The following is a 19,916-nucleotide window of genomic DNA, read 5'->3' as shown; positions in this document are numbered from 1 at the left end:
TCTGCACAGTTCATCCTTGTACAGCGCTCATTAATTGTAGTTCTTAAAACTTGGATAGCAACTCCTAATTAGTACCAGCATATATAATTACAGACTACCTTAGGAGCCTTTGAGTAAAATTGCACTGTGGTAAAATAGGCAAAGAACAGATTTTTAGGAGCAGTCTTAAAAGCCATAGGAGGTTTCTATTAGCTAGAACCAAGAACGGGAAAACAAACTGAAGAAGGAGGGATAGAACAGAACTGGGAAAATTGCTATCTGCATATTGAAGACAATATCCCCTTCTAGAGAAATATGACAAATGGAGTTCAGGGGAAGCAGGAAGAGAGCCAAACCAGGTGATGTGATAAGAGTGATGGCAAGTCAAAAGAAAGGGTTTAAAACTAAATTCAAAACTGACAAGGGGGAATATTGTTTAGGCTGGTGATTGAGATTTTTAGGTTACTTTTCTTAAGAAATCCCACCTCTTGAAGCAGCTAAGACTAGATGGAAACACTGAAAATCTTTCTGCAAGGTGCCTCTCTTTAAGGAAATTAATGTGTCTTCAAACAGCTTCATCTTTTCCCAGCATGATTTTGTGGATGAGCCATTTTGAGTATTCGTAAGCACACATGCTTTATAGGGGTGCATGAGTGTTTGCAAAGTGCCTTTTTTTGTTTGGGGTTTTTTGGTGTTTTTTGTTTCAGTCTTGCTGAAAGTATTCCATGTAATCAACAGAAATTTTAGGCCATATGTATGAGGAGAAACACAACACTTTTTAGATACCGTTTGCTGTTTAATCATCTTCTATGAAATAGGATCAAATGAAATCATTGGAAATACACATATCTTACAGTCAACAGTGGAAAGAAAGCAAGCTTGTTATTGCTAAGTATGCAACAAGTACATAAAGTGTAATTCAACTGCTCTGTTTTTAATGTGTTTGGAATAATTTTTTCTTAAGGATATTGCAGAAAAAGTTCTATGTTCTTTTTAAGAAAATATGTAGTAATAAGCAAATATGTAGTAAGAAAGTTACAGTTGTACTGAGGAACCTATCCTATGCAATTCCTACTGAGATGAAGTTATGAATTTGAAAATAAACAATGTCTCTTTCTTATATAATTATGATTGATAGAGATGGGCTAATAATAATGTATTAATATGCAGCCCTTCTCCAGGTAGTTTTATTTTCTGAATCATGCTTGACTGCCCTGCTCTTTTTAGCCTCTTCTGCTTGCACATAAGCGTTAGCTAATTAGCTGAGGTGCAGGTTCCCTGTCTTTGTGCACTTTCCTCTTCCTCTTAGATTGCAGTTTTGAATTGGGCTTCTTGGTGAAAATTCATAGCCCTAGTGTCATTTGAGCTACCTCTTAAGGTAGGTCATAGTGCCATGTTGAAGGTAGGTAGGAAAATAAACACTTTGTAATTCATAACTCTAAAGGTTTTCTCCCTTGAGGGCGGGGGGAGGAAGAATATGCCAATAGCTAAAGCAAGTTCTAGCTCTTCTCTTGAGATTCTTTCTTGCTTCAGGGGCAGCTTTCTCTCCTCTGTGTAAACTGTCGTACTACAAATTCTGCTTTGTGTGCAGTCCACACCACATATGTTCTGTGGTGAAGCTCAAGTTTCTAAGTATTTTCATGACAGTAATGTTCATTTCTTACTTCACAAGCAAATGTCAATCCCCCTCCCCCTTTTAAAGTATCTTGTTGTAAGGTTTACTAGCTCACCAGCATCTGATTTTCCTAGGTTTTTCATACATGTTCTCCTGATAACTAAATACAATATTCTCTAATATGCTTTAGCCTAATGATAAAGTAAGCTTTGTTCATCTTCTGTGTGGTAAACTCCTGCTTTTTCTCTGTTTTATTTACATTTATTTTACATTTATATGTCAGAAATTCTAAGAACTTGTAAGATTTACCTTGTAATATAAATTCAAGCTATGGTGGGATAACATTTTTGCTTTAACGTTGCTCTTTCTATTGCTTTACTGTCTGTCAGCAGTGAGCTCTGCTTTGCATTCAAGACTGTGTATTTCATGGCAAAAGTGCTGTCTTTAAAAAGCAAAAAAACTACTAAAAGGGGAGACACCTGCCAAACGGAGACATACCCACCTTTAAAATTACATGTATTTATGTTAAGTTACAGCATTATATAAATGTTTAGTTACAAAGGTATGCCTTATCAGTACTTCTCCTAAGATAGCTTACATTTGGAAATTGGAATCTAATTTTTGGATAACTGTGTCTTAAAATACCACAGTAAATGACAAGGTGAACTGGAAGATTCTTCTCTCCCTGTACAAATTACTTTATAGTATTGCAAGTTTATAGTTGTGAATGTTTGTGGTTGAACTAGGAACGTCCAACAGAACTAGCAGGAGACCTTGTTACAAGGATACTGTGAGTGCTACATATTTACATGTTCAGGGGGAGCCTGGAAGAGTGCTTGAGAGAGAAATCCTTTGTGGCTTACTAAATAAACAGAATCTGGCTCAGGAAATCACCTGAGGTATCAGGCACAGGAGAGTACTTATAGCGATGTTGTGTGCTTTGGGGGTTTTTTGTTTGTTTTTAAATATGTTTGGGCATTCAGTGCTTTATTTAAAAGTTTATGGACTCTGACAGTAACTAAACAGGCTGCTTTCAGTCAACTATCAGCAATAAATCTGTGCACTCAAAACAAATAAGTCTCCTTGTCCGCTTCGATTGTTGAAAGACTTCGCTCAACTTCATCACAGTTCTCTCTATTCCTGATGCTGTTGCTGGTGCTGGACAGTAAGTGCTTAGGAAACCAGTCTGTATTCAGCAGCACTCTTTGCAGCTTTTTGCTATTAGGTATCATTTTTGACCTTTAGTAACTGCTGTCTCAAGAACGCCGAGTACAGCGATGAGAGTGCGCTTACTGCTTAGCAACTGTAGCCTCTTTGCAATAAGTCTAATCAGCGGCCGAGGGTTTCTCTGGTAGTGAGGTCAACTTGGCTCAAAGCTCGTTATGGCATGTTTTCTTGGCATTGGACATATTTCTCTGAGAGGCACTCTTTCTGCAAATGCTATCCAGTCCTGCTCTGTCATTTTTATGTTACTCAGTGATCATTGTGACCTTAGTGCTTGATGCCTGGGCTAGATGGACTCTTGGTTGGACCCAGTATGGTGGTTGTTATATAACATGAGTTAAAGTAATTATAGGCCTTTTTAGTGTGCATGTCTGAAAAGGAAAAATATAGCTCTTATATGATTAAAGCTACTTGACTTAAACTAATGCTTACGATTCTGTTCCTATTGAGCCTTTTAGGGAAAGGGGACCCGTATTTGCACAGGAATTTTCCTAGACACTCTGAGTGAGTGTTTCTGCTGCCCTTCACCATGGTCTTTCCTGTTTCTTCTGTTACTTGCTTCTAATACAGAATTTATCAGACAGCCAGTTACAAATCCGATTGATAGTCATTGGTTTCACCACCTCTCAGAAAACTAGGTAACAATTACAGAAGGTAATGCTAATCAGTTTGGGAACTACCATTTCAAAGCCTAGGGACAGCAGCAGAAACATGAGAAGAGTTTACTGGCTAGGGAAGAAAGCAACATAGTGTTTAATGGTAAAAGCTTCTGAAGATGAAAGTCTTTTTTTGCAGCTGTGGATGGCACTTAGCAGGGAAGACTTGCTACTGTGGCAGCCAGGTGAGCAGAGAAACCTTTACTGTCCTGTCCACAGCCGTTCTATTTTATTTAGAAACGGAACCCTGCCCAGGTTTAGATCTAGTAAGCTAATACTCATTAGATCATTGAATCTAATAAGCAGTATTCTTCCAAAAGGTGGGTGGATTGAACAACTCCTGGTGTCCTGCTTCAAAGGTATTTTATTCTTATTTACTACAAAGGAACGTGCTAGACCGGTATGTACTTTACTTGACGTTCAACAGGACTGACACCTCAAGGCTTGTTTTCACACACAGAACAGCCAAGGTTGGAAGGGACCTCTGGAGATCACCTAGTCCAACCTCCCTGCTCAGGCAGGGTCACCTAGAGCACATCGCACAGGATCGCGTCCAGACGGGTTTTGAATATCTCCAGGGAAGGAGACTCCACCACCTCTCTGGGCAACCTGGTCCCGTGCTCAGTCACCCTCCCAGGAAAGAAGTTTTTTCCTCGTGTTCAGATGGAACCTCCTGTGTTGCAGTTTTGTGCCCGTTGCCTCTTGTCCTATCGCTGGGCACCACGGAGAAGAATCTAGCCCCATGCTCTTGACACCCTCCCTTTAGCCATTTTGTATACGTTGATGAGATCGCCTCTCAGTCTTCTCTTCTGCAGCCTAAACAGGCCCGGCTCTCTCAGGCTTTCCTCATCTGAGAGATGCTCCAGTTCCCTAACCATCTTAGTAAAGCCCTTTACTAGGCTTGCTCCAGTAGCTCCCTGTCTCTCTCGTACTGGGGAGCTCAGAACTGGACACAGCTCCCCACGTGTGGCCTTCCCCGGGGCTGAGCAGAGGGGCAGGATCACCTCCCTCGACCTGCTGGCAACACTCTGCCTCACGCAGCCCAGGACACCACTGGCCCTCCTGGCCACAACGTGCCGCTCTTGGCACACTGCTGGCTCATGGTCAACTTGTTGTCCACCAGGACACCCAGGTCCTTCTCTGCAGAGCTGCTTTCCAGCAGGCCAGCCCCCAGGCTGTCCTGGTGCAGGGGGCTATTCCTCCCCAGGGGCAGGACTTGACACTTGCCTTGGTTGAACTTCAGGAGGTTCCTCTCTGGCCGGCTCTCCAGCCTGTCCAGGTCCCTCTGAATGGCAGCACAGCCCTTTGGGGCATCAGCCGCTCCTCTCAGTTTGGTATCATCAGCAAACTTGCTGAGGGTGCACTCTGTCCCTTCCTCCAGGTGAAGAAGTTGAAGTTCATCCAGATGAAGTTGAACAGTTCTGGACCCAGTACTGACCCCTGGAGGACGCCACTGGCTACAGGCTTCCAACTAGACTCTGCATCGCTGATCACTGCCCTCTGAGCTCTGCCATCCAGCCAGTTCTCAATCCACCTCACTGTCCACTCATCTAACCCTCACTTCCTGAGTTTGCTTTCCTAGAGCCAGCTGCTCTTTCGGCTTTGAAGTCCAGGAAGACATTCTCTCACTGAGTTTTGTCTCCTAGGGACATACAAATTTGAAGGAGTCGGGGCAGGGTGGTAGTGAGAAGGTCTGTCCGTGTGGCAAGGGTGTTGTCTTAACACCTGAGGGACTTACTTGGTTCTTTGTTGGGTTCTACATGTGGATGATTTGGGGAAGTGCCTCAATTTTATAAAATAACATCTAGATGATTAGTTGACTGGTCTTTTGGGTATGACAACAAAATACAAGATTCTTTGAACTTGAACTTTGAATTCTGCATAAGTGTCCTGTTATACTGTGCATATTTTAAGATTTATGAATGTTTTCTAGTGTTTCATCCTTTCTTGCTCATCCTGTTTACTAACCCTTGATAAAGGCCAAGGTTACTTGTAGGCAGTATTTAAAGCTTATGAGTACTGAGCGTAGAAAGGAGGTGTCCAATTGTTAGATCACTGTTCGACCTCGCATGAAAACTTGCATCTCTAATGATGGAGTGGTGTGTTTGGTCAAGAAGGGCATAGCTTTCTGGGCCTGCTCTGCGAGCTCTGGAAGAGCATAGGTTAGGAATATAGTTTGCAGGGCATCTTCTTGGGCGATAGACTAGAGTAAGAAATGCTTGTCCTGAATGTGCTTTGTGATAGTACTGGAATGCAATTTAATGGTTATTTTACTCTTTGACTTTCCCCCAAGAACATATTTTGAGATTAAGCAAACAAATCTGTTTTTTGCCTTAATGGCTTTAAACAATGGAAATCCTCAACAGTAGCATGACTTTAGAACAAACGGAGAGGGAAAGAATTAGTATACTTTAACACTGACATCGTAGATACTTCAGGCATTTGTTTAAATTTTTTTGTGTATATTTGATTCATGTGAAATTTTAATGATTGTGCATACTTAACGTAATGCACCTTACATTATGCAGAATGGTCTGTTAGCCAAAGTCTAATAGCCAGAAGGCTCTTACTAGTGTTTTATTGTATGACACCAAGGAAGAGCAGTGCAAGAGGTTGACCTGCTTCCTGGAGCAGGTCCTGTTCTAATTTCTTTTACATTCTTAACATTTGTAGTAGATCTCTTGATATATCATCTTAAGATTGTACTTGAATCTAAAGAAATAAGAGGAAGATTTTCTGGTACCTAATTTAAATGTTTTTAAAAACTCTTATCTACATGAATCTAAGAATCTAAAGCATACATTTGAAAAGCACCTGTCAGATAAAATGAGATGAATCCAGTTTGGAGAACAGCTTTCAGACTAAGCAAAATATAGATGAATGTACATGATCTTGTATAGATGAGAATGAGTAGACTGTATCGAAGTGAAAGGTTGTTTTCTTGGAAGCTGCAATTTGGAACGTAAGGGAAACCCAGTAATATTTTGTGTTCCGGCATTAACTGGACTCCAAAACACCATCTCCTGTCTCCTTTACCATTTCCTAAATGTAGGTTTCCATGATTGTGCCCTCCTGCTCGTAGAGGTGTAGCACTGCTGTTCCTAGCGCTTTGTCTTTCGGTTTATTCCTGCTGTTTTCTTACTTTTGCTTTTCCACTTGCTTTTTTTGCCTCCTGCTCTTCAGGTTTGTGTTTTTGTTTGCTGCAGCCTTTTAACACTTTCACAGCGAGTTAAGGTATGAGGAAGGGGGAAAATAAGTCATGACTTCTTTTTCTCTCTTTTTTTTTTCTTAAATTGCTTGTGGAAGAGCGAAATATAATTTTTAGATCTTGTCATGTTATCTTGCTGCTGCTGCTGGGCCTTATTCACTAGATGAACTTTTCCGTGAAAGATAGACTATCCTTATTCTTTTTTCTGGTGCTCATGCTGGTTTCATTCTGGCAGGCTTGATTTATTGCTGGTTTTGTAGTAGAGACTATAGCAAAAGGAAGCGTCAAAAGTATATGAAAGGATGCTAATAGCTTCTTCAAAATTGACGTCCAAATCCTAAATAAAAATGACAGAAGTATTTTCTATTCTCTGATTTCCCACCCACCACTTCTTTGCCCTTATCCCAGAAATGTTAGACATGAGCTTGGAACTCTCTTGTTTCATGTACTGTTATATATGTAAAATGTTGGAATTTTTTTTTAGATCAATTTTCAGCTGGAGCAAACAAGAGCCCGCCATGAATTCCTTCCTTCTATATTGCAGGCCCACTCCCCGATGGATGGGAACAAGCTATGACCCAGGATGGAGAAATTTACTACATAAACCATAAGAACAAGACCACATCTTGGCTAGACCCAAGGCTTGACCCACGCTTTGGTAAAAGTTCATCTCACTTCAGAATTTTTGATCCGCTTCAGTTCACTTAGCAGCTTTCATTCTGCAGGCATATTTTGGAAACTTTTTGTAGTAAGATTAAATAAGATTAAAATATATTTTAATTTGAATCATAGAGATTTTTTTTTCTTCAGAATTAGCGTATATCCTGTAGGAGTATAGTCACCGAAGGTTCTAATGCTAGAGGTTGGGATTTTGCCATATGATCCATACAGTTCCCAAACTTGGTTGCATTCAGGAACTATTTATCTGAGACGGTTTTGTCCAAGCTCCCTTAAACTTGCAAAACTTTGCACCAGAAAAGCCTTTTAATTCCCGCATAAACAATTAGTTTCCTTTACACTGTCCTAAGGAGGTCATTCTCTAATAGCAATTTATGCTCTTTAAATACACTTGAAACATATACCAGCTTATAATTCCAGCTTGTCACAGTGATGATCATGACAAAAATTTCTATTTTAAACAATATGGAGAGAAATGTTTAGTTCCTTTGTTTCTACCTTAATCTTCTTTTTGAGGGGTAAAGAATATTAATTAGACTATGTAACTTGAAAAGAGAAATAGTCACTTAAATAAGAGTCTGAATGTAAATATTTTATGCAATAGAACTGATATTTTAGGTTTCTGGCAATATTTGTCCTCTACACTAAAAGCAGAGTTGCAGACTTTTCAGTAAAATACTGCCATTATTGATACAAATAGCAATAGAATATAAATAACATTGTTAAGAGACATCCAAATGAGCTCCTTAGATCATCCAAGTGATTGTTCTTATGTATTCAAAGTGGTTTATTTTTGTAAGAAGTCATGACCTGTGTGTATTTAAACTTTATTAGATGTATGTATTTGTCTTTGATCTGTTTTCCGAATAACTTACTATTTTCAACTCCTTTGGATTTTAGTTATTTTTCCACAGCTATGGAAAAACTGGTAGGGGTAAAACAACAAAAAAATCATTGTCGTTTTCAAGCTTTAGTTTTGGACTCAGTGCAACTAAATGAAAACAGTGTGCAGATCACTGAGTAGGTCAGGCTGAGGGGATACAAAGCCTTTGAAGCTTTGCAGGGGTTGACCTAACAACAACTGTGGGCCCCTTTTGGGAGAGGCATTAACTCCATGAATGCCATATAAACACAGAGCTGCAAAACTCAACAGTCCCCGTTCTGTTTTGTTTTTCTGAAATGGCTGTTAGAATTTTCAACGTTTTTGTTTTGTAGGCTTAAGTGCTTACATTAAACATCTGTTTGCTCTTATGGAAAACACTAGATTGTCACACTGTTCATAAACTGCTCACTAGTTTGTAGACAGGTTGAACCACTGTGCAATTTGAGCCCGAAGGTGGGGCATATACGTATGTATTGATGATTGTCAGCTTTGGCAGATGTCCATGTTGACTTTGACACCCGCCTGCAGGTTGCAGACCTGTTTGTGTATTGCAAGAGGAGTGTGTGGATAATTTGCGACTTCACAATTACTAAATAAGTGAACAAGGCTTAAAAGGAAGCAGTCGTTTTGAAAATCAGTGTTGCCTCTTGCAGTGAAAAGAGGCAGTCAATTATATTTTCTTAAGTAATCTGGCAGTATGTATATATTGCTTTTCTTTATATTACTTTAGAGTTTAGACTGACAAGAGCTGGATAGACCAGCTGGATCTGAAAAGGAGTGTGGAAAAGGCTTTAATTGACCAAGGTCATGAGTGAGATGAATCTTGTTTCTCAGAGCTATTTTGTACTTCTGTAAATAGTACGTCTAATTACAAGGGTAAAAGCTACTTGTCTTGTGTACGCTGAAAGTCCATGAAAAGTTAAGGCTGTGCAGTTAAAAGTGAAAGAAGTTAGAAATGTCCAAAAGACTGCATAAGGGTTTCTTGCTGCATAGCTTCCCTTTTTGGGCCCACTGTGTATGTGTATCCCAGACAGGCTTGAGTACGTGCCAAGGCTCTTTATTTCGTGGTCGGACTTTTAATCTGTTCCAGACCTTTTCAGTCAAAGAGCTCAAGTGTAACTGAAAGGGGCAGGAAAGAGGAAAAAAAAAAAAAAAAAAAGAAGAAAGAAAGAAAGAAAAAAAAGCATGTGGGCTCTTCTGATCTGGAGTGACGGCAAATAGAGACAAGCTGCTAGCTGATGATGTTGAGCTTGAAGGAGTTTTCCTTGACATCTGAAGTTGTGCGCGTTGTATTGTGGTGTATGTTTTTATCATTTGAGCCAAGAAAATACAAAATCTTATTCCTGTTGCTTTCTTACTTGTGACCCTCTTAAGCCACTCCAGTAAAGAAGAAAAATATCTGTTTGACAGAGATAACTTACTGTGCCTGACATTTATTTATCATGTACAGATCCTCAAGAAATGTACTGTGACTCTAAATAAAATGTGAATGACTCAGAAGTTTACCTTTCAGTGCTCAGTGTGGGTTGAAAATCCTGTTTATTTCAGAGGATTGCCGTACCCTTTTGTATCCTAGTGTTTTAATACAAAGTCTTGCTTTTCATTGTATTTTAACTGTTAACACTTTCAAAAGCAAAATGTGAATGCATCTTTGTAATGATAAGTTCTTGACCAATGCAATGATATTAATGTTAACTGAAAATGAAGGAGAAATTCACTTCTTCCTTGATGCTCCCTCTTTCACCAATCTGAAGAACCATTGAAAACAGTAAAGCTGTTGAATGGTATGTGCAAACATGCTCTTCTGTTAGTATTCAGAAACATAAGGTATGAAGAGTGCTTTCCCCTTACTGTTTCTGAATTCTCCACTTGCAGAGAGGCTGCTCTTATTTCTCTGTATGTTCCTCATCAGATGGAAGCTTCGCATTCGTCTTTATTTTCTGTAGTAGGTGTGCGTGGAAGTTTTTTTCAAAGTAGTCCTGGGTACTATTCCTTAAGGTGACTAGAAAAGAGGGAGGAAGGAGGATCAGTTTAAAGGCAGACACACCTACTGACTTATTTGGTGATGAGCATTTAGGTATTGCATTCATGCCTTTAAACAGAAAGTAAAAAGATGCAGTTGGTACATATTCTTTCTTGGAGCAGGCTTTTAAGACTAATGCATCAGATAAAAAGTTCCTGTCAGAATACAGAATACTGTGAAGTAGGCTGGGTCTAAAATCTGCGTGCTCCAAGTTGAAAATGAGAAATTCATCCAAGACTCCGTTCTAACATATTTGAAGTGGGCTTGAAGTCTTCAGCTGCATCACTTTAAAAAAAAAACTGCAGTAAAGTCTTGTTGTGGCTCTGGTACTGATCCTCCAAGTCTATGCATGTGGCTTTCGAACAGTTTTGAGTTAGGAGAACTGACGATCCTTAAAATCTAGGAAAGGACTAAATATGAAAGGAAGACCTTCCCATGCCAAGCACAGACCATCATAAAAGATCATATGGGACCAAAGGGGGTTGGGGGGAGCTTCCTCAGGCCTGTGTCAGCAGGATTCCTTGTGCTAGCAGAGTATCTGGTACAAACATGCTGTCCAGCCTTTCTCAGTGCCTTTGCAGGCCCCATGATAAGGGGCTTCAAGGTTTATTTCTTGGAGATTATTTTCTTAAGAGAATTAGTCAGATTGAGCTAACTTTTTGGAGTGTTTTTGTCCTTTACTAGCTTCTTCCCTCCTCTGCCATTGTCCATTGCTCATTCTTCTCAGAACCCGATGTTTCTTAATAGTCAAAGAATGTCTCAGTAGGAAGATGATCATCTCAGCGTGCTGAGTTGTTGGAGCTGATGAAGTAGGAGAACAACATCTGCTTTTTCTATAAAATATAATTTCCTAGAATCAATTTTAAAACAAAGTTCAGAATCATCCAACTTTATTTCTGCAACTTTCCGAGATTTGGCTTTTACCTCAAATAGCATTAAGGGCTTTTAACTGTTACTTCAGCGTGCAGATGGTAGGACTGGTTCTTGAAATTCAGGTAAAAATAATTTGCCCTTTGAGGATACTTAATTTGTTAATTTCAAAGATGGATGGTGAACTTGGAAAAAGTGGGAAAAACGTCAGAAACTGATAATTAATTTCACTTTCTCTGTTAAGTTAACCTCAATCTTAAAGTTTTCACACAAGTACTCCATTAGAGTATTTAGACAATTCTGCAGGAATTGGAGAAAAACAAGATACTGTTTCAAGTTTTTGTTAGATTGTTCCAAACTTCAGTTTTATGGATTTGTTGCTAAGCTGTCATACTAGCCCTATGCGTGTCCAGTCTTTTTCCTTCTGTTCTTTTCAGCATTGGAGCTGCCAAATGGGGTATGAAGCAAGAGCCGTGGCAATGATTTCAGTCGGAGGTCATAATTTCATTTTTATCATTCCCAGTTAGGGATCATCTTAATGTGTATGAAGTTCTGTATGAATTTTGGATGAGGAGAAAGGTAAGGAAAGGTGCACAGAGCTTCTGTGGCAAGTAGTTGCTTAAATGACCCGTAAGAAAAGGAATGAAAGTGTTAATAACAGCAGGAGCATAGAGAATGCACATCAGGTTTTTCTGCTTCCTTGTTTCATAATGCAAGCTCAGTATGCCTTTAAAACTTGCAAAGGGTTTGCTCAGAACTGCTGAAAGAAAACACAGACTGTAGATTTCATTGCAATAAGCTGTCAGAGGCAAAAAAGGCATGAGATTTGGTTATTTATGAAGAACAAGAATATCCTTATGCATGGCAGCTTGTATTTATCATTTTCTTTAAAAACTTAAGGTGTTTTAAGTACATTTCAAGTTCTAAAAACTTAAGTTTTGAAACATCTGCTAATTTTTAAGTACTGAGAATTAAAAAGAAGTGTTCCATAGCATTGTGTTTATCCCTTACCTATCTAAAGTTGTTTAACAAACATCTTTTAAGTTAGTTTGTATGACCCCTCACAAAAGGCAGATTTGTAGGCATCACAGAACTGCAACGCTAGTCCGGAAAAAATTGTTAGACTTTTGAGCTTTGTCTGGTCACAGTGGCCTCTCAGCTTTTACGTTCTAGGTCGGTCTTCTATCTCTGCCCAAAAGCAGAACATGAGCCACATTTGTTTTTGATCTGCAAGCTCAGTGGCATATCCTCTATACATGCTGTATCATTAAAACAATGGTTTTGACTCATCTGAAAGGTTCCTTGGTGTTTGTTTTTTCATTTCCCTGTTCCTGCTCTTCCAGAAGAACAGTTTCAGGAGATCACTTAGGATCCCCTTTTCTTAGGGGAAAAGAGCCATTTTGCTAAGTATTTTGAAGAATGTATGCATACTGAGCGAGCAGCATCACTTTTCAGTGAAACGGTGACTTGCGTCAAAATGAGTTCATTGTGAATCTGCAGAGGCAGATGAAATTTCACTGGTTTGCATCCATTTTTGTAGGGGATGCTGCCCTATAAAACGATAGTGATGACAGAGGCTTATTAGTTATTAATCACTGTATTTCAGAAAATGAAAGGTTGATTTGCATGAAAGCACTTTATGTTTATTCCTGTAGAGTAAACAGAGTTCAATGAAGAAATCATTAAATCTGCCCGCAAGTAGTTTACAAACTACGTTATGTAGATTATTGGTACACCAATAAAATAAGCTTTTATTAAAGATTTTTGAGGGCAGTAGGTTTATACGGGCTTATAACTGCTTTTGTTTCAGCATAATTTAATCCTGTTTGAGGAAGGAGAGTGGTTGCTAGTGATACCTTTATGCCACTCTAAATACCTGCATCTCCACTGTTGTGCTAGCACACCTATGACAGTAAAAGAAAACCGTTCTCCCAGTAGGGCCAATTTACCCACCATAGTCTTCTAACTCTGCCGTTTGCATGTCTCTCTAAATAAACCATGGAAATTGAAAGTGCATCCTTTTGGACACATCATTCATTATTATCTGTAGTCTACAAGTGTTTATGTAAAAAAAAAAAAGTATAAATATATATATTTTATATATATATATATATAAAATAATTACTTTATAGGTAACCATATATAATCTAAAATTCAAAGACATGTCAGTTGTCTTTTTCTTCCTTGAGTACAGGCATTTTGAAACGTGATTTCAATTTGTTTTTTATTAAAAAAATTGCACTGTTTCTTGACAATATACTGCTGATTTAGAAAATTACAGTGTTTTTTAATTAAATTTTGTAATTCTCATGCAATCATCTCTAATTGGCATGTGGTGGAGACAGAAAATAGATGCACATATGCACATGCATATACATAGGGTATAAATCGGAATAAATAAGAATTAAATATGAATAAATCAAAGTGAATAAATTAGAAATTAAAGGAAACATTCATTAAGAAAATTGTAATGACTTTCATATTATTTTATAAAAAATATAAAGAAACTTTGTTTGGTCTGGTTAACACAGGAAGTGATATGTGATGACTGAACAACAAAACTGTTGGTAGCTAATACCCTTATGTATACTCTTTTCTGATTGAGCTGCGGTCTAAAATAGAGATTAACTTTATTTAAGTATATTTTGCCAGATCTTCAGTTCACAAGTATTATGAAGTGTTTCATCCATAGATTTTAAACAGAAATGGCATGACTTGGGGTTTTCTTCTCATAATCTGTCCTTTATGGTCATCTACTAAATAGTTCTGTAGTACTAATCCCACAAGGAAGAAGCATGTTAGTTCTATTCAGTAGGTAGATTTTGAAATATTTCAATATTTTCAAATTGTTTAGACTTCCAAAGTTAAAATTCATTTTAAAGAATAGAAAATGTTTTGATTCATATGCATGCATTGGACGGAAGTCTCTTATAGCTATTTACATTACTGATAAAGCTTGTTCCTGCTTGCTTTTCTGACTGGCCAAAGTATTTCAGTTCTTCTGAAACTGATGAAATTCAGTGAAAGTGTTGCATAAAAATTGCTATTTGCTGCTATAGGAAAAAAAATGAGATCCATGAACAACTACAATAGCATTTTGCTCCAATTTAGTTTCAAATGTGTTAAGAAACAGTTTGGTGGTATTACAGAGTCGTAGCAATGGTCTCAAGCTGCTACACCTCTTCATGTTAGGATAGGGGGAAACAAAATTTTTTAGGACAGTGGCAGCTTTGTCAGAAGCACACTAAGAACTGTTCATTTTAACTTCCACGTTTTTAATCATGGGGTGCCTTAATGATAGAAGAGCAGAAAGAAAACGACTAATTTCACTTTAACACAAATAATTGATAAATGCAAAGCAATTAAACTATAATTTGGATGTGCTTCTGTAATAATAAGTATTTTGATTGGGTATACCTTCTTTTAACCAAGAGTCCAAATTGGGAATGTGAACGTTTTTATTTTTACCTGATTAGGATGCTAAGGCACCTTTACTACAGCAAAGATGAGCCTGGAGAACAGTCTGTGTTTCAAATGTCCCTCTTACTCTAAACGCCAAGATTCTCAGATTGATGTTGAAGCAAAACAGAAAACAATGGAAATACCTTATTGTGCTGATTTGTAGGTTGATGTTTCATAATGCTGCTATTGTAAAACAACTTGGATTTCCTTAAAATAACGTATCAGTATATTTTAAAGAATGCAATCCAGAAACATGTCTTACATCCTGATTAAACAACAAGCTGTTGTACCAAGTCTCTGCAAAAAAGCCATTTGGAGCAAGTTTTAATTACTTCCGAGGCTCACTCTTTAAAATCCTTCTGGTAATTTTTTCTTCGCAGCTCTTTTCAATTTAATCAAAGGATTTTTTTGTTGTTTTTTGTTTTTGCCTCTATTGCAGTGGTACAGACCAACATCAATCAAAAAACTGGATGTAGCCAAAAATGATACCTAAAGATCTGTCTAATGTCCAAATGAAGCTGAAAGGGAAAAGTGCTCTTTTTGAGTATCCTCTATGGCTATAAATTAATTCTTTCTTTTAAGAACTGTCAGTTATAGTTTGCTCAGATTGTAGCAAGGTTTGGGACTTTTTTGTCATTGTTTAAATAAAAGATAACTCTCTTATGTTTGGAGATTAAAGCTAGTTTTAGTTTTGAAGAGTGAAATGATAAATACGAAAAGACATCACACGTTTCAGCTTTGTCTATTAATCATTAAAGGTGCTCTACAGCAATCTTTGCATGTAATTCTACACTGAGGAAAGGTAGTGCGTTCCTGTAAACTGTGATTGCCCCAGGACGTGCGATTTAAACTGGCACAGGATCTTGGGACAGGATTATCTTTTTCTGTTTGACTTATAACAATCTGCTCTCCTTTTCCCTCAAACACCACTGGCTTGTAATTGTTTACCTCTTTTGTTTTCTTCAATAAAGATGTAGGCAGGGTCTACATTTTTTTCCTGTAACTGTAAAATATTCATTACCTGCTGCAGTACAAAATGAACATTTTGCTGTTGAGTATGGATAGTAAAACGCTTGATGGGTAACGTTTGAACACCTCAAATTCTCAAACTATTTTCAAAAGCATATTACAACCGCTGTGATTGACTGTATTCTGCAGATTATGAAGCTAAGCCATGTTACAGGATTGCAAAATCTTTTTTTTTTACTATCTTAAGTTTCCCATGTTTTTTAACTTGTCTGCCCCTCCTCCTCCTCCTCCTCCTCCCTCAAATCCCCCTCTTCTAGAAACAAAGACTTATTTGTTCCTTGCCTGCCTGGGAGGTCTCTGTAGCTTGCTCTGGGTGGGTGCAGAGCCCCTTCTTTAAATATTTTCCATACCCATGGAAGGTAAGGAGCAGGACGCATCAGAAAACTGATAAGTCCCAGCTCTAACAGATAAATGAAGCTCTTTGCGTTTGCATTTGAAATAAGCTGTGTGTTTAAGGAGCATCGCAAAACCATGAGATGTGAAATTACAAAATGTATTTGTATGACATCACACCGATAAGCATTTTCTTCAGAGCACAGATTTCTACAGTCATGTCCTTCGTCGGTAATGGAGAATTGAGATTTAAAAAAGCCCTTAACTTCTGGTTTGACTTCTTTATTAAATATTGTGTTGGAAATGATAGAAAATTACATCCTTCTTTCTGTTTTTCTCGAAGATAACGTACTTGTGCAAGTAGCCAGGATGGCTAAAAATCATTCAGTGTTGCTAATGCTTTATTTTATTTTTTCCCCTACTGGTTCTTCACTTGGGTGTGTTACGTCAGAAAAATTGAGTTAGCAATGTCCTTTTTTAGTTTCTAAGCTTTTAGTATTATTTCAGAGTTAAAAGTATTCCCTTCTAATGAAAAACATCTCCATGATCTGCTCTGAGACCAGTTCAAGGTCTGGTCAGTTTAGCAGTCTGTGGGACATGGATTCTCAAAACAGTAAAATGCTTTTGAAAAATCCTTTCAATGGATACATGAATGAGAATGTAGAAACTAGATCTTAGATCCAGTTTCTGAAGAGTTCCCAAAGCAATTCCTGTATAATCATATAATTAAACTGCCTCTATGTATTTATTGGTAAATATTAAGCCTCAGTATCTTGTGATACTCATATTTTAGATACACTTTTAATTAGAAACATTAGTTCCAAAATGCACGTTAGAAGGCATTTGAGGGATCTAGGATGGTGGAGTAAAATGAAAAGTGTCAGACAAACATAATTTCTTTGTTACATTTCAAATTGCAACGTCAGTAGATCGGAATAGTGGGAGTAAATTTTGTGATCAGTAGAGAGGACAGGAATAATATAAGCAGTTGTCAGAAAGATACGTGTATGTAAAATAAGAAAAACTTACCATAAGAGGAAAATTATTCGCAAAGCTGCATATTAGTGGAAGGGAGACCTAGGGAAGTGAACATATATGTTGCATGCAAGAAAAACAAATCTGAAAACATGTTGAAAGCATGTTAGTAATTTACTGTTACTGATATGTCTTTAACTGAAGTTAGGAACTGTTGAATTTATATGAGGTTATCTGCAATGTGGCTTGCCTCTCAACTGCATGAGGCAGTGACTCTGGAAGCTGTGATTATGTAATTGGAGACTAGACCATAAAGATGGCCTTTTTAACCAAGCAAAAATTGACATTCTTCAGCTTTGGGCAGTTTATTTTTATGAGCTTGGTAGTTTGCGTAGGTAGTTTCCTTTTAACTTACACAGGCTTGCTTTTTTTTTTTTTTTTTTTTTTCCCCCTTTTCCCCTCAGGTGATTTCATAGGCAATTGTAATTTTCTAACCTTTATTCCCTTTTACTTGCAATTGTAATTGACCTTCCATCATGTTTAATAGAGTTTGAATCCTGGAATTTCTAAAGTGTAGCACAGACCTCTACATGAGTTACAGGAATAACTGTGTTAGCTAGCAGCAGGAGGAGGCTGTTGTTTTCCATTGTACCCTACTAAGCCTCTCACAGAATCACAGAACAGCCAAGGTTGGAAGGGACCTCTGGAGATCACCTAGTCCAACCTCCCTGCTCAGGCAGGGTCACCTAGAGCACATCGCACAGGATCGCGTCCAGACGGGTTTTGAATATCTCCAGGGAAGGAGACTCCACCACCTCTCTGGGCAACCTGGTCCCGTGCTCAGTCACCCTCCCAGGAAAGAAGTTTTTTCCTCGTGTTCAGATGGAACCTCCTGTGTTGCAGTTTTGTGCCCGTTGCCTCTTGTCCTATCGCTGGGCACCACGGAGAAGAATCTAGCCCCATGCTCTTGACACCCTCCCTTTAGCCATTTTGTATACGTTGATGAGATCGCCTCTCAGTCTTCTCTTCTGCAGCCTAAACAGGCCCGGCTCTCTCAGGCTTTCCTCATCTGAGAGATGCTCCAGTTCCCTAACCATCTTAGTAAAGCCCTTTACTAGGCTTGCTCCAGTAGCTCCCTGTCTCTCTCGTACTGGGGAGCTCAGAACTGGACACAGCTCCCCACGTGTGGCCTTCCCCGGGGCTGAGCAGAGGGGCAGGATCACCTCCCTCGACCTGCTGGCAACACTCTGCCTCACGCAGCCCAGGACACCACTGGCCCTCCTGGCCACAACGTGCCGCTCTTGGCACACTGCTGGCTCATGGTCAACTTGTTGTCCACCAGGACACCCAGGTCCTTCTCTGCAGAGCTGCTTTCCAGCAGGCCAGCCCCCAGGCTGTCCTGGTGCAGGGGGCTATTCCTCCCCAGGGGCAGGACTTGACACTTGCCTTGGTTGAACTTCAGGAGGTTCCTCTCTGGCCGGCTCTCCAGCCTGTCCAGGTCCCTCTGAATGGCAGCACAGCCCTTTGGGGCATCAGCCGCTCCTCTCAGTTTGGTATCATCAGCAAACTTGCTGAGGGTGCACTCTGTCCCTTCCTCCAGGTGAAGAAGTTGAAGTTCATCCAGATGAAGTTGAACAGTTCTGGACCCAGTACTGACCCCGGAGGACGCCACTGGCTACAGGCTTCCAACTAGACTCTGCATCGCTGATCACTGCCCTCTGAGCTCTGCCATCCAGCCAGTTCTCAATCCACCTCACTGTCCACTCATCTAGCCCACACTTCCTGAGCTTACCTAGGAGGATGTGATGGGAAACGGTGCCAATAGCCTTGCTGAAGTCCAGGTAGACAACATCCACTGCTCTCCCCTCATCTACCCAGCCACTCATTCCATCAGAGAAGGCTGTCAGATTGGTCAAGCATGACTTCCCTTTGGTGAATCCATGCTGACTACTCCTGATCACCTTCTTGTCCTCCACATGCTTAGTGAGGACCTCCAGGAGGAGCTGTTCCATCACCTTTCCAGGGATGGAGGGGAGGCTGACAGGCCTGCAGTTTCCTGGCTCCTCCTTCTTGCCCTTTTGGAAGACCGACGTGACATTGGCTTTCTTCCAGTCCTCAGGCACCTCTCCTGATCTCCAGGACCTTTCCAAGATGGTGGAGAGTGGCCTAGCGATAACTTCCGCCAGCTCCCTCAGCACTCGTGGGCGCATCCCATCAAGGCCCATGGATTTATGGATGTCCAGTTTGGACAAAAGATCTCTAACCCGATCCTCCTTTCTCCAGCCTTCCTCTCTTGTCTCCAAGGTCTGGAATTCCTGAGGACTGGCCTTAGCAGTGAAGACTGAAGCAAAGAAGGCATTCAGCAACTCTGCCTTCTCTGTATCCTTCGTCACCAGGGCACCCGCCCCATTCAGCAGCGGGCCCACGTTTTCCCTAGTCTTCCTTTTGCTATTGATGTATTTGAAGAAGGCCTTCTTGTTGTTCTGGACATCTCTTGCCAGATTTAGTTGCAAATGGGCCTTGGCCTTCCTTGTCGCATCCCTGCACACTCTGACAACGTCGCTGTATTCCTCCCAAGTGGCCTGTCCCCTTTTCCACATTCTGTAGACTTCCTTCTTCTGTTGGAGTTTGGCCAGGAGTTCCTTGCTCCTCCACACAGGTCTCCTGCCTGCTTTGCTGGTCTTCTTACTCATAGAGATGCACCAATCTTGAGCCTGGAGGAGGTGATGCTTGGATATTAACCAGCTCTCCTGGACCCCTCTTCCTTCTAGGGCCCTACCCCATGAGATTCCTCCAAGTAGGTCCCTGACGAGGCTCTGAAAGTTAGCTCTCCTGAAGTCCAGGGTTGTGATCCTCCTTATTGCCCTGCTCCCTCCTCATAGGAGCCTGAACTCCACCATCTCATGGTCACTGCAGCCAAGGCTGCTCTCATTTTCTGCCTTCAAGGTGAAAGGAGGATAGGATGCAAAAAGCAAAAGAAA

At 39.8% G+C, this 19,916-nt stretch overlaps 1 protein-coding gene across 8 annotated transcripts in view; it reads left to right on the top strand.

Annotated features, from left to right (window-relative positions):
* The window catches only part of YAP1 (Yes1 associated transcriptional regulator), a 95,756-nt gene that overhangs the window by 49,259 nt on the left and 26,581 nt on the right, over positions 1-19,916 (top strand). For 4 of the 8 annotated variants that reach the window (XM_068930381.1, XM_068930384.1, XM_068930382.1 and 1 more), the window contains exon 4: positions 7,227-7,340. The exons of the other annotated variants lie outside the window; for them this stretch is intronic. In XM_068930381.1, coding sequence (XP_068786482.1) covers positions 7,227-7,340 — 114 coding nt within the window. The remainder of the gene's footprint in view (positions 1-7,226; positions 7,341-19,916) is intronic. 8 annotated transcript variants of the gene reach the window in all.

Source organism: Struthio camelus, chromosome 1 (assembly GCF_040807025.1).
Source record: "Struthio camelus isolate bStrCam1 chromosome 1, bStrCam1.hap1, whole genome shotgun sequence".
Classification (NCBI taxonomy): Eukaryota; Metazoa; Chordata; class Aves; order Struthioniformes; family Struthionidae; genus Struthio; species Struthio camelus.
The sequence above is the reverse complement of the archived record's forward strand: the minus strand, read 5'-3'. Positions and strand labels throughout refer to the sequence as shown.